The sequence below is a fragment of the Oryctolagus cuniculus genome, chromosome 6 (assembly GCF_051225735.1).
Source record: "Oryctolagus cuniculus isolate XC-2025 breed Fujian yellow rabbit chromosome 6, ASM5122573v1, whole genome shotgun sequence".
NCBI classification, from domain to species: domain Eukaryota; kingdom Metazoa; phylum Chordata; class Mammalia; order Lagomorpha; family Leporidae; genus Oryctolagus; species Oryctolagus cuniculus.
This window is the reverse complement of record NC_142872.1, coordinates 59,053,870-59,068,024: the sequence shown is the minus strand read 5'-3', so window position 1 is coordinate 59,068,024 and position 14,155 is coordinate 59,053,870. Positions and strand designations below refer to the sequence as shown.

General features: G+C 44.4%; 1 protein-coding gene across 21 annotated transcripts in view; it reads right to left on the bottom strand.

Moving 5' to 3' along the window:
- RANBP17 (RAN binding protein 17) overlaps nucleotides 1-10,104 on the bottom strand; it is a 370,153-nt gene extending 360,049 nt beyond the window's left edge. For 13 of the 21 annotated variants that reach the window (XR_016236460.1, XR_016236458.1, XR_016236457.1 and 10 more), the window contains exon 1: nucleotides 9,886-10,103. Coding sequence is in view for 15 of the 21 variants with exons in the window: in XM_070076414.2 (XP_069932515.1) it covers nucleotides 9,886-9,903 (18 nt within the window). In the remaining 6 variants the exon portion in view is untranslated. Of the gene's footprint in view, nucleotides 1-9,885 lie in introns of all 21 variants that reach the window. The other 8 variants (XR_016236455.1, XR_016236456.1, XM_089336195.1 and 5 more) reach the window with 1 other exon arrangement.
- Nucleotides 10,105-14,155: the final 4,051 nt, after the last annotated feature.

Here is a 14,155-nt window from a genome sequence, read left to right as displayed (position 1 = left end):
ACTGGTATATTCCCCAAAGGCCTACAACAGCCAGGGCTGGCCTAGAGTCTCCTACATGGGTTTCAGGGACCCAACTACTTAGGTCATCACCTAATGCTTCCCAGAGTCACATCAGCAGGAAACTGGGATCAGAAGCATAACAGGGACTCAAACCCAGACACTTTAACCAAAAAAAAAAAAAAAAAAAAAAAAAAGGATTTATTTGAAAGGCAGAGTTAGAGAGAGGTGGGGAGAGATAGAGAGAGAGAGAGAGAGAGATCTTCCATCCACTGGTTCACTCCCCAGGTGGCCAGGGGTGGGCCAGGCTGAAGCCAGGAGCCAAGAGCTTCATCTGGGTCTCCCGCATGGGTACAGAGGCCCAACCATTTGGGCCATCCTCCACTGCTTTCCCAGGTACATCAGAAGGAAGCTGGATCAGGAGTGGAGCAGCCAGGACTCAAACTGGCACCCATATGGGATCCTGGCATTGCAGCTCTACCTACCATGCCACAACACCAACCCTCAACCCAGGCACTGCTCATATGGGATGCAGACATTCCAAGCAGTGTATTAACCACTGCTCCAAAATGCCCATGCCAAAAGTATGCATGAATCTTGCAGCAAAATAGACTTATCTTTTAATTCCAGTTTTCCAAACTTTCTGAAATGTCTTTGTAATACTGTTTGCAATATTAAAATACACAGAAATATTATATATTCATAAATTTTATATGAATGTATATATATGAACTCTCATATTTTCTCAAGGATAATAAATACAAAAATGAAAAGGGTTATCTTTTCATCTTTTGTGATCAATCCCAGAAGTCTTTTCCCTTATCTAATAAATTTGAAGGTCCAACTCTTAGAATTGATAATACCCTGAATAATCTAACAATAAACTGATTCTGTTGCCATGCATTTATCTGGGCCAAAGATTCTTTGAAAAAGTATTTTGACTTAGAAAAAAAAACTAAGTCAAAAATTAGTGATAAGACTTGTTTAACAAAAGGCAGCAAAAATGAGACTAATAACAGTGCCTATATCATAGGTTTATTTGGAGGACTAAACAAATCACCACCAGGTACCCAATATATACCATAAAGGCTGATTTATTGTTAATATTACCTAATAATAATATTGTATTGGGTTCAATTATGTCTCCCTAAAAAATATGTCCAACTCCTAAACCCAGTACCCATAAATGTGATGACTTTATCTGGTACTCAGATCTTTAATAAATCCTTAAGAATCTCATAGATCATCTTGAATTTAGAGGGACCCCAAATCTAAGGAAAAGGGGAAGATTTCATGTTTCAAGCCACTCAGTCTATGGTAATTTGTTACAACAGCACTAGGAAACAAATATAAATATGAATATTAGTCAACTCAATGATACGTAAGTAAATCGATTTGGTAAGATAATAGAAAAGTTTGGGGATTATTTTTATTATGCTAATTTAAAGACCCTCAAGAGAGAACAAATAAGGAATGGATTTAAATAGTATTTAGCTCAACAATGTTAACAACAACCCTTCTTTTCTAAATTCTTAAACAATGAAACATAGCACAAGATAAAAAGGGAAAGGTTTGAATTTTCTCTTACAAGATTCAAATGGAAAAATCAACTTATTCCTTCACTGTAATGGTATCAATCAAATACATGCCCAGTATTGTTAAGTCCTTTTAGAAAAAAAATACATAAATAAACACCCTAATCCTGGTGGAAACGTAGCACCTGAACATTTGGCGCAGCAGTTAAAAAGCCTTTGGGACACCTGCTTTCTATATCTGAGTGTCCAGTTTGAGTCCTAGCCCTAGTCCAGCTTCCTGATAATGCACAACCTGGAAGGCAACAGATGATAGCTCAATTATTTGTGTCCCTGCTGTTCAATTTTGGAAGACTCAGATTGAGATCCAGGCTCGTGGCCTGGACCTAGCCCAACCATGGCTGTTGTGGGCATTTGGAGAGTGAATCAGCAAATGGGAATTCTGCCTGTCTCCCAATCTCTCTCAAATAAAAAAAAATTTTTAATGATAAATCTGTATGTTTTACACATACACTGGTATCTAAGAATAGGGTTAATATCTGCATTCCTCAGAGAAATGGATCCCTTCTCAATTTGTTGTCCAATCAGGTTTGAGTTACTAAAGCTTCTATAAGGGCTAACATCAATACTGGAAGCCTGTATACATAACTAATAGGTACAGAGCAGATGTTCAGCCTAGCAATTAAGACCCTGCATCCTACATGCCTGAGCTGAATTCTTGCCTCCAACTTCCTGCCAATGTAAACACTGTGTAGACCCTGGCAGGCAACACCAACAGCTCAAGTGATTGTGTTCCCTCCAATCACACAGAAGACCCAGACTGTATTCAGAGCTCCTGGCTCTCACCTTTACCCAGGCCCAGCTGTTGCAGGCATTTGGGAAGTGAACTAGCAGATGGAACCACTCTCTCAAATAAATTATTTTTTAAAAAAATAGGTAGAACAAAGAGACCTGGACATCATGTACTTCCCATGGAGGACCTATCAAATATAAATAGACAACACCCAACTTCTATACCCTGGGAGACAATTCAGTAATCCTGACTTCTGTTGAAATAAGGAACTTCCAAATTATTTTGGACTTATTTCTGGCCTTTGTACTTGGCATACAACTGCCCCCAGAAAGATGTGACTTCTTTGTATATAACAATTGCAACACATGTATCTATCAACAGATGAATGCTGAGTAAAAAAAGTCAGACAAAAAGTGTGTGTGTGTGTGTGTATGTGTGTACATTCTTTAGTCACAGACAGCAGATAAGTAATTTCATCGCTGGGGGAGGTAGACAACAAAAAAGTGAGACCAGAGTGGGGCTGCAAGGGATTGCCAAGGGGCACAAGGACATTTTTGGAAGTGATAAGTTCATTTTCTTGATTTTGGCAATAGTTTCACACATGTATACATAGCCCAAAACTCATCCAATTGCAGATTAAATATGTTCATCTCATTATGTGTCAATTACATTTGAATAAATCTGAAAAAAGATAGTAAAGGGAAAAAATATTCCCTACAAATAGGTGAACCACAAAAATCCCTCTTGAACTGAATTTAGAGCCTTTTCCAACAACTTCCCTATAACTTTTCTTTTAAAAAATATTAATATATTTCAGAAACAGAGAGAATTACCATCAACTGGTTTATTGTCCAAATGCCTATAAAAGCCAGGACTGGCCAAGCTGAAGCCAAGATCCAGGAACTCCATCCAGGTCTCATGCGCGGGACAACTGAACTGTCATTACTGCCTCCAAAGGCCTGTATTAGCAAGAAGCAGGAGTCAGAACCCAGAGGAGCCAGTGGCTGGCATCATGATGCAGCAGGTCTAGCCATGAGTTTAGCCATCACCTATGAGGCTGCCATCCCAAACTGGAACATGCAGCTCTCTGCTAATGTGCCTGCAAGGAGAGCAAAAATAGCCCAAGTACTTGGGTCTCTGCCACCTACATGGGAGACATAGAAGGAAATTCCTGGTTCCTGGCTTCAACATGGCACAGCCCCAGCTATTGCAGTCATTTGGGGAATCAACCAGCAGATGAAGATCTATTTCTCTCTCTGTCTCTCCCGTTCTGTCACTCTGCCTTTCAAATAAATAAAATAACCATTAAAAAAAAAAAAAAAAAAAAAAAAAAAAAACAGAGCCAGTTACTGAACCCAAGTATTCTGATACCAGCCATGAGTGTCCTAACCACTAAATGGATGCTCCATTTTTCTGCCTTCTTGAATCATGCTTGCCAATATTAAAACCTCCTTCATTTTGAAGTTACTCATTTCCAAAAACTTTGTTTCTTCTTCCTCTAAATACCTTTTCCTGAGCATCCCCGAAGCTGTTTCCCTGAGTTTCTTGGTACTCTTCCTTGGAGGTGGACAGTAAGCTGCCAGGTGGAATGCCTGCATCCCATATCACAGTGCCTGGTTTCAAGTGCTAGCTACTCTGCTTCCGATCCAGCTTCCTACTAATGTACATCCTGGAAGGTAGCAAGTGATGGTCCAAGCACTTGAGTTCCTGCCACTCACATGGGAGACCTGGATGGAATTCTAGGCTCCTGGCTTTAGCCTGGCACAGTTCCACATGGTGTGGGCATTTGGGGGATGAACCAGCAGGTGGAAGATCAATGAATCTCTCTCTCTCTCTCTCTCTCTCTCTCTCTCTCTTGCTCTTTAAAATAAATACATATTTTAAACACACAATGAGGGGTTGGCATTGTGGCATGGCAGGTTAACCCACCACCTGCAACACCAGCATTCCATATGGGCACTGGTTCGTGTCCCAGATGCTCTACTTCAATCCAGTTCCTGCAAATGTGCCTGTGAAAGAAGCAAAGGAAGACCCAAGTGCTTTGACCCCTGCCACCACCATAGGAGGCCTGGGTGAAGCTCCTAGCTCCTGGCTTGGCTCTGCCCCAGCCCTGGCCATTGTAGCCATTTGGTAATTAACTAGCAGATGGAAGATCTGTCTCTCCCTCTCTTTTTGTAACTCTGCCTTTCAAATAAATAAAATTATTTTAAAAAATTTTTAAAATACACTGAATTGGATACTTTACAGCATACAAAAGTATTTCTGCTGTATTTCCATCTTCAAACCAATCCTGAAAAACAGGCTCCTATAAAACACATGTTTTCAGTATATATTTTCCAGATAAAAAAAATTGAAGCTGAGGGATCATATAAATACAAGCTGCTCAAGATAAACAATAGAGGAGGGGCCGGTGCTGTGGTGTAGCTGGTAAAGCTGCCACCTACAGTGCAGCATCCCATATGGGCACAAGTTTGTATCCCAGCTGCTCCTCTTCTAATACAGCTCTCTGCTATGGCCCAGGAAAGCAGTAGAAGATGGCCCAAGTCCATAGGCCCCTGCACCTGTGTGGGAGACCGGGAAGAAACTCCTGGCTTCTGGCTTCGAATGGGCGCAGCTCCAGCCATTGTGGCCAGCTGGGGAGTGAACCAGCAGATGGAAGACCTCTCTCTCTCCCTCTTTCCTACACTCTCTCCCTCTCCCCCTCTTCTTCTCTCTCTGTGTAACTCTGCCTTTCAAATAAAATAAATAAATCCTAAAAAAAAAAAAAAAAACTAGAGGAAATGGTCAATTCTGAGTCAGGCATAAGACTATATAGCAAGTACATGCTGCCTCCTCACAATCTGCCACTTCTTCACCCTTTAACTTAAATCTCCATCTACCTGCAGGTGATGTCCTTGGTCTACACTTTTAATCCTGTATGTTCATTGTCTTTATATTTATCTGCAAGTTTCTCTATATCATACTTGATAGTAGTGTTTTTGTTTAGGACAGGGGCTGACCATACCTAATAGCTGTACATTGGGGGTTGGCCACACTAGAAAGACCAACTATGCATTTTAGGGTAGTGACTTTGGAACAAGGTATCAGCCCACCAAAACACCGAGTTCAACAACATGGACAATCAATCATGCCTAAGAAATAAAAATCAATAAAACCCTGGATACTCATGCTCAAGTGAGCTTCTAGGTTTGCAATATTCAGTGCATACTGACACACATCAATGCTTGTTGTCCTGAGGACAACAGTGGACTTGTTCTGGAGCCCTCCCAGAAGATGCCATATGCATCTTCTTCCTTTTACCAATTTAATCTATATCCTCTCTCTGTAATAGAATTGCCACTGTGAGTACAACAGCTTTAATTAAATTCTCTAGCACCTTCTGATGAACTATCTGAAGGTGTTTTGTGGAAACCATGCAACTTGCAATTGGTGTCAGAAGTAAGGGTAGTCTTGAAGTCTATGTCCCCAAACCACACAATCTAGCTAATTCCAGGTATCTATCTAACTTGTCATAAAGTCCTACCAATCCTTTTTCCATCAAACTCAGACTCTGCACCGCCACAAGCTATTCACAGGTAGTAGATCAATCACACAGTATTTCCCAATTGTGGACTCAAGAGCTTCAGGGGCTGCTTTGTGAAGGAAACCAGAGGGTCTCACAGTTAGATCTGAGAACCACTGGTCCCATGAAGTAAACACAAGCTTGTGCGTTTGTCACTTATGAAGTGACCTTGGGCTACTTATTTGACCTTTCTGAGCTTCACTGTTGAAATTACAGATCGCAATATTTACCTTCTAAATTAAATGTGACATTAACATAGAAGATAGAGGAAGCCTAACACAGTCCCTGCCACACAACAGATCTATAAGAAATTGCAAATAATTTCTTTAGTTAATGATTATTATAAAAGGTCACATTGATCTTTTTATTGTTTCTCCCATTCAAGTCCACAGTGCCAGCATAGTCATTTCCATATTCATCATGTTGCCACTGTATTAAAAATCATAATAATAAAGAGTTCCCAATCACACCTAGGTCAAATCAAGTAGTCTAGGGTTTGGTGTTGTGGTGTAGTAGGTAAGGCTGCCACCTGTGATGCCAGCATCCCATATGGGCACCAGTAAGTCCCAGGTGCTCCATTTCTAATCCAGCTCTCTGTTAAGGTGCCTAGGAAAGCAGTGGAAGATGGCCCAAGTGCTTGGGCCCCTGCACCCAGAAGAAGCTCCTAGCCCAGCCCCAGTCATTGTGGCCATTTGGGGAGTGAACCAGCAGATGGAAGACCTCTCTCTCTGCCTCTCCCTCTCTAGCTCTGCCTTTCAAATAAATAAAATAAATTTTTTAAAAAATCAAGTAGTCTAACTAGGGATTAAGAAGCATAGTTCCTGGTTCTAGAACAATGCTGAGAGCAAAAATTTCACATAATTGGATACCCTAAATTTTGCCTATCATTATCCTCTAATTCTCATCAAAGATTCTGTTCTATCTAAAGTGGCAATATGCTACCTGATTCCAATTCTTTCTTTCCTCACTCTGCCCCGCCACCCCCCAATCTGGACTGCCTCCTTAGAAAATCCAGATGCATTACTTCTTTTGGGGGGCAGGGTACCCTAACCCACAGCTTTCCAGGTAGAATGCATGTGTACTGAGTGGGCTACATGTATACCTGAACTACTGATCCCCCTGCACTCTAGGCAACCAGGACAAAGCAGGTGAGGGTTGGAAACTCTACATTGATGGTCTCTGACAACAAAGAGTTTACATAATGAGTTCCACAATTAAAACTTTTTATGTATATCATGCAGTAAAAAAGACGGTAGAGTGGTGCCCTAAGCTCACTCTACACAAATCTATTCCTTTATTCATCATCTTGATAATATAACTTTTGGCTAGCTACCCTGTTGGGTGACAGTAAGGTATAGGCAGTGTAAAGAATAGGAATGTATGACTTACTAGCCCCACTTTAAGTCTGTAACCCTGGGAAAGCCACAGCTGTTCAATGGCTGAATGCCTTCAGGAATAAAATGTAGGGGCCAGTGTGGCGTAAAGTGTGAAGCTGCCACCTGCAATGCCCATCTCATATAGGTACTGGTTCCAGTCCTGGCTGCTCCACTTCCAATCCAGTTCCCTGCTAATGTGTGTAGGAAAGCAGAAGATGGCCCAAGTCTTTGGACCACTGCACCCATGTGGGAGACCTGGATGGAGTTCCTGTCTCCTGGCTTCAACCTGGCCCAGCCCCAGCCATTTGAGGAGTGAACTAGTGGATGGAATATCTCTGTCTCTCTCTCTCTCTGCAAATCTGCCTTTCAAATAAATAAATATTTTTTAAAAAAAGGATAAAATGTCAACTTGTATATGAACACCTCTCAAGTCAATGGTGGAGTTCAACTCCGCAATGAGCACATGAAAACTCAAAATACTGGGAAGTATTAAAGGTAAAGCATGCCTAATCCAAAAATATAAAATCTAAAATGCTCCAAAACCTCTTTATTGTGAGCATTGACATGTATAAAATTAACCTTCCTGCTATGTGTACAGGTGTATATAAAATGTAACTGAATTTCCTATTTAGACTTGAATCCCAGCTCCAAGAATCATGTTATATGCAAATATTCCAAAATCCAAAATCTGAACACTTCTGGTCTCAAGCATTTTGGATAAGACATATTTAACATGTATTAACAAATGTTCCTTGAGTCAACTGGCTAACAGTATGATTCTAGTTCTCAAAAAGAGTGAAAACTGAGGTGTTTGCTTTTTTTCAAGTCACCAAAATGGTCTGATCGTTCATTTGTCCACCTCCACTATTAAGCAAGCCACGCCCACTACGAAGTACACTCCTGGGAAACCTAGGTGAGTACTTTTGACATCAGCAGTTAATTGTTCTAATACAGTACCTAAGGAGGAAGAAATCTTCCAGGACTTGGTGATTTACCACGTTATTATCTTTCCAAGTCTGAAAAAGTTCCAAAGTCCCACCACACTTTGAAATTTACTCTCAGGGTTTATACCTGCACTGTGAACATCTGATTATCTATTTACAACCCCTAAATCCTCCCTGTGAGATTCTTCCCGTGAAAATTTCCCAGAGGACATATTTACTAAAGTTCTAATAAATACATTGTTTTGACCTAGGGACCTTTAGAAATGACGAGGAGTCAAAAGATACTGTGTGGAACTCACAATCACCTGTCAGAACAGTGATTAGTTAGAAAAGAAAGATCCTCCAGAAGAATCAATAAATAAGGTAGTAAGTCAGCATGAACAGAAAGGAATCCAAACACACCTACAGGGGGGAATGTGGTACTTAGCTACGCTGTCACCATATTATGAAATTCCTCTATAGGGTCATTTCAAGCCATCCACAGCCTCCCCTGGTCCTCCTGTCACATGAACCCTGTGCTCCAAGCACAGCCAACTTTCTGCAGTATGTCCTGTTCTTGCACAGTTCTTCGCCCTGCCTCACGCTGTCCTTCTGCCTGGATACCCTTCCTTTCCCTTTTACTTAGCTAACACCTGCTATTCTTCCAAGGTTCTCAAGGCTGAGAGTAGAAACGACCGACTTGGCTCCGAGCTGTTAACTTTAGTGCCCAGCACAGTACGATACTATAAGCGAAGAGGAAGAAATTCAAACAACCCCCGGCCTGGGAAGGATACAGTGTTGCTTTCCCGCCTCCCAACACCCGTATACACACTTGGCCGACTGCCCTTTTTCAGCACTCCCATGATATTGACTAATTCCACCATCATATTTTTCACCTGTCCCGTAATTGTCTGTAAGGGCAGCGATAGTAAGATGATGTCACCCTTTATCCCCAGAACTTTGCCCGGTGCTTGAAACACAGTGCGGGGCTCAACACGTCTGCGGGAGGAATAAGGGGATGCATATGTCAGAGCAGCCCTAGGACACACGGGCCTTCCTCCTCTGGCACGCGACCCAGCCTCCCTTGCCTCGGCGATTCCCGCACAGCGCCCGGCCCCCGTTTCCTCCACCAATGACACTGCCGCGGAGCCTTCCATCGCAACTCCCCAAAGACACAGCCGCTGCCTCCTCCGGCCAATTAAAGTCCAACTGCTGCCGACGCTGCTCCGGCGGACCCGGGCCCCTCTCGAGATCGTCTCAACCGTGCGGAGGGCGCCGACGACTGAGCAGCGGCGCCAAGGCGGGAAGGGGACTGCTCGGCTCGGCGGCCGCCGGCACGCGCCAAAGCCGGCCGGGTGCGGGCTCCCACTTGCCTGGGCGCCGCCAAGCCGAGGACGGCGAGTTCCGAAGCCCATTGATCCCCAGCACCCGACCCTCCCGGGGCCCGGCCCGCAGCCTGGCCCCTGCCTCCTCCGCCCGCTACCCCCGGACTCGAGCTGTCCCTTCCTCTGGCTCGGGCCGCGTTACGCGACCACTGCCCCGACCCCCGGCTGGAGGCGAGGATACGGACTTGAGCTGCGGGGGCTCCCGCCCACGGCCCTGCGGCCTCCTCCGCTTGCCTCGGCCCTCGGTCTCCAGATCCAAGCGTCCGCCGGGTTCCCAGGGCGGCGGAGCGCGGGCCCACGGTGCAGAGCGCACTGACCTGGAAGTGCAGCGCCATTTTCCCGGGAGGCGGCGCCGGCCGGCCGGCCCGGAGCGCCCTTAGGGAAGAAGGGGAGGCGGGAGCCGCGGAACCCCCTAGCCGCCCGCGGGGTCCCTGCGCCGCTCGCTCGCTCGGTCCCCGTCGCCTCAGCCGCGATCCGCGTCGGCGTTCGAAGCGCTGAACGGGGCGGGGCAGAAAGGGACGGGGCGGGGCGACGGAGGCGGCACGCGCGGGGCTGGCCTCAGGGGGCGTGTCCTCCGGGGGCGCAGGAATCCCAACCGCCCCTCGAGCTCCGGTTTCAACCGCTGCTGTCCAAGTGACCTCGGAACCCTGTTGACGCAACTACCACAGGCCAACTGTCAGCCATTGACCCTCTGCCAGAGGCTCTCTTGACCCCTGACCCTCACAGCACAACTGTTCCCCATGGCTCCCGACTCCTGCATCTCCAATGTTCTAGTCCCCTAACACCCACTTGCCGCTGACAGCCATAACCTTTGACTGACACATGCCAAGTGCTGCCCCTGACTGCTGACTCCGAGCCCAACTGCCACTCTTTCTTGAAAATTTTTAACTTGACTTTGGTTAAAAGTACACTGACCTGGGCACGACGCTGTGGCTCAGCAGATAAAGCCGCCGTCTACAGTGCCCGCATCCCACATGGGTGCCAGTTCTAGTCCCAGCTGATCCTCTTCTGATCCAGGTCTCTGCTATGGCCTGGGAAAGCAGAAGATGGCCCAAGGCCTTGGACCCCTTCCCCCATATGGGATTGAGCCCAGCTCTGGCTGTTGCAGCCATCTGGGAGTGAACCAGCAGATGGAAGACCTCTCTCTCTGTCTCTCTCTCTCTCTGTGCCTCTGCCTCTCTGTAACTTTTCCTTTCAAATAAATAAATGTTAAAAAGAAAAAAAAGTACACTAACCAGTTTCTAAATGGCATTAAATTGTAAAATTTTGGCTTACCTCTCTTTGACTACATTCCACTTCCTATGAACTAATATTTTACACCAAACGATTCCACTGGAACGAGGACTTACTGGAGAAGAGATGGGTCAAAGTCACTCCTTTCTGGTACTATTTCTTTTGAAAGTTCAACATTTCAGCCCATGCCATGGCTCAATAGGCTAATCCTCTGCCTTGCGGCGCCGGCACACCGGGTTCTAGTCCCAGTCAGGGCACCGGATTCTGTCCCGGTTGCCCCCCTTCCAGGCCAGCTCTCTGCTGTAGCCTGGGAGTGCAGTGGAGGATGGCCCAAGTGCTTGGGCCCTGCACCCCATGGGAGACCAGGAGAAGCACCTGGCTCCTGCCTTCGGATCAGCGTGGTGCGCTGGCCGCAGCGCGCCAGCCACAGCGGCCATTGGAGTGTGAACCAACAGCAAAGGAAGACCTTTCTGTCTCTCTCTCTCTCTCACTGTCCACTCTGCCTGTCAAAAAAAAAAAAAAGTTCAACATTTCCATTTGGGGTTGTCGTGCTTTGGTATTTAAGGGGGAAATTAGCTTAAATTCTTATAGTTCAGGTCTGCTAACTCATTTTTGTTGATATAAAATACCTTTATTTCACCTTCGTGTAAGGGATAGTTTTGTTGGGTATAGAACTGCACATAGGCCGGCGCCGAGGCTCACTAGGCTAATCCTCCACCTTGCGGCGCTGAACACCGGGTTCTAGTCCCGGTCGGGGCGCTGGATTCTGTCCCAGTTACCCCTCTTCCAGGCCAGCTCTCTGCTGTGGCCCGGGAGTACAGTGGAGGATGGCCCAAGTGCTTGGGCCCTGCACCCCATGGGAGACCAGGAGAAGCACCTGGCTCCTGGCTTCAGACCAGCGAGTTGCGCCAGCCACAGTGCGCCGGCCGTGGCAGCCATTGGAGGGTGAACCAACAGCAAAGGAAGACCTTTCTCACTGTCTCTCTCTCTCTCACTGTCCACTCTGCCTGTCAAAAAAAAAAAAAAAACCTGCACATTGTCTTTTTTTGTTTGTATTGTAATCCTTCAGCATTTAAAAAATGTCTTTCTGTTCTTCTGGTGCCATTGTTTCCATTGAGAAGTCAGCCACCAGTCTGATTGTTGCCCCTTTGAAGTTAGGATGTCTATGTCTTCTCTCCCTATCCCACAAACTCTGCAAGTTTTTCTCTTTGGTCTTCAGCTGTTTGAGATTGATGTCACTAATTGTGTATATGCGTTGTATTTATCCTACTTGGTACATAGAGTTTCATCAGTGTAAGATTTGATACTTTTCAGCAGTTTTTGAGAAATCCTAGCCAATATTTTCTTAAATAGTGATTTTGTCCTCTTTACATTCTAGAATTTTAATTACATTGATGTTAGAATTTCTTGATATTTTCCTTAGTTCTCTTGCACTATTTTTTGTTTTTTGTTTTTGTTTTTGTTTTTGTCTTTTTTCTCTCCATGATTTAAAGCTTCTGTCTGAAAACTCAGTGCCTGAATCACCTTAGTCTTCCTCGTTTTTGACATTTAGCCTTTTTCCCCCTATTACTCAGAAGTTTTTAAATTCAGACCACATGAAAAGAAAATTGTAGAGACAAGGTTGGCATTATGGCAGAATGGGTAAAGCCTGCGATTCTGGCATCCCATGTGTGCACAGATTCCATTCCGGCTGCTCCACTTCTGATTTGGCTCCCTACTAATGTGCTGGGAACGCAGTGGAAGATGGCCCAAGTGCTTGGGTGAACCAGCAGAGGGAAGACCTCTCTGTCTCTCCCTCTCTCTCTGTAATTCTGCCTTTCAAATAAATAAAATAAATTTTAAAAAGAAATTATAGAGGCTCTGGATAAAATCAACTTTCTCCAATGAGAGTTAATTTTTCTTATTTTAGTAGGCAAACAAAGTACCAGTGATCACCTTAATTGAACCAAATTGTAGCTTTTGGTATTTTTATGCTGGCTTATTTCAGTTTTGTTCTGACTTCTGAATCATGATCGTTACTGGGTCTTACAACTAAAACTCTGGGGTGTTGGCCAAAACCCCTCGACCTTGTAGAGCTTAAATTCTCATCTTGGTCTCCCTACACTGAGCAACTGCTAAAATCTCCATTCTGCTGTTTAGGTGCTGCTGTTTTGCTATTTCTCGTGTCTCTTGTTTCTTTTTTCTTTCCTTTTTTTTTTTTTTTAAGATTTATTTATTTATTTGAAAGGCAGAATTACAGAGAGGAGAGACAGAGAGAGAGAGAGGTCTTCCATATGCTAATTCACACCCCCAAATGGCCACAACAGCTGGAGCCATGCCGATCTGAAGCCAGGATCCAAGAGTTTCTTCTGGGTTCCACACAGGTGCAGGGGCCCAAGCAGTTGGGACATCTTCCACTGCTTTCCCAGGCAACAGCAGAGAGCTGGATCAGAAGTGGAGCAGCCAGGACTTGAACCAACGCCCATATGGGATGCCAGCACTGCAGGCAGTGGCTTTTCCCACTATGCCACAGCGCTGGCCTGGTGTCTCTGGTTTCTTGATATCTTTCCATGTGCATATGCATCTGAGGAAGTGACTGCTGACTTGCAGGAAATTTCCGGTTCCCTGCTCTCTGGAATTTTGTCCTTCACTTCTCTGTTATTCCTTGCTGGCACTTGAAAGATGCTGTGGGGGTGGTGGAAGTGTAAATTCAGTTCTTACCTTTCATGCTTTCATTCTCTATGGCATTGTGACCAATTGAGTTCTGCCTTTGTCTCCTCTTCTCTAGTGCCCTTAGTTCTCAAATCTCAAAGGGTCTTAAAAATTTTTGAATAAACTGTACATGGATTTCAAAAATTTGTTCAACAAAATAAGCTTATTTTTTAATTCTATTCTCTACAAACTTTTTGAAGTACCATCATATTTCTTCTGTGGTAGTATGTGTATGCAATTATTGCCAAATATGCATTTACAGTTGTTATATATATATACTTAGTATATATAATACAGTATATTTTATATATGTACATACACATGTAATTGGTCCTGCTTTTATGCCTGATTTCAGTGGGAGATCCAATCCAGTTTAAGGAATTCCATTGCAAGCAAACTCTACAACTTCCATTATTTACCCTCAATTTTCATACTTCTCCCACAGCTCATGAATCTTCATTGCATAACCCAACTCTTAACCCATAACATGTTTAATAGTCTCATCCTGCCATTTTCACTCCTATATCCCAAAGCTCATTAAAACTTTCATTTCCGTGTCTCGAGATTTTTTAGACCCAATCTCTATTGTGATTTCCGCAACCCAGCATTTCTGACTCCCACATCTCAAACACTACTGATTACTTCTGTCCTTTCATTACATCT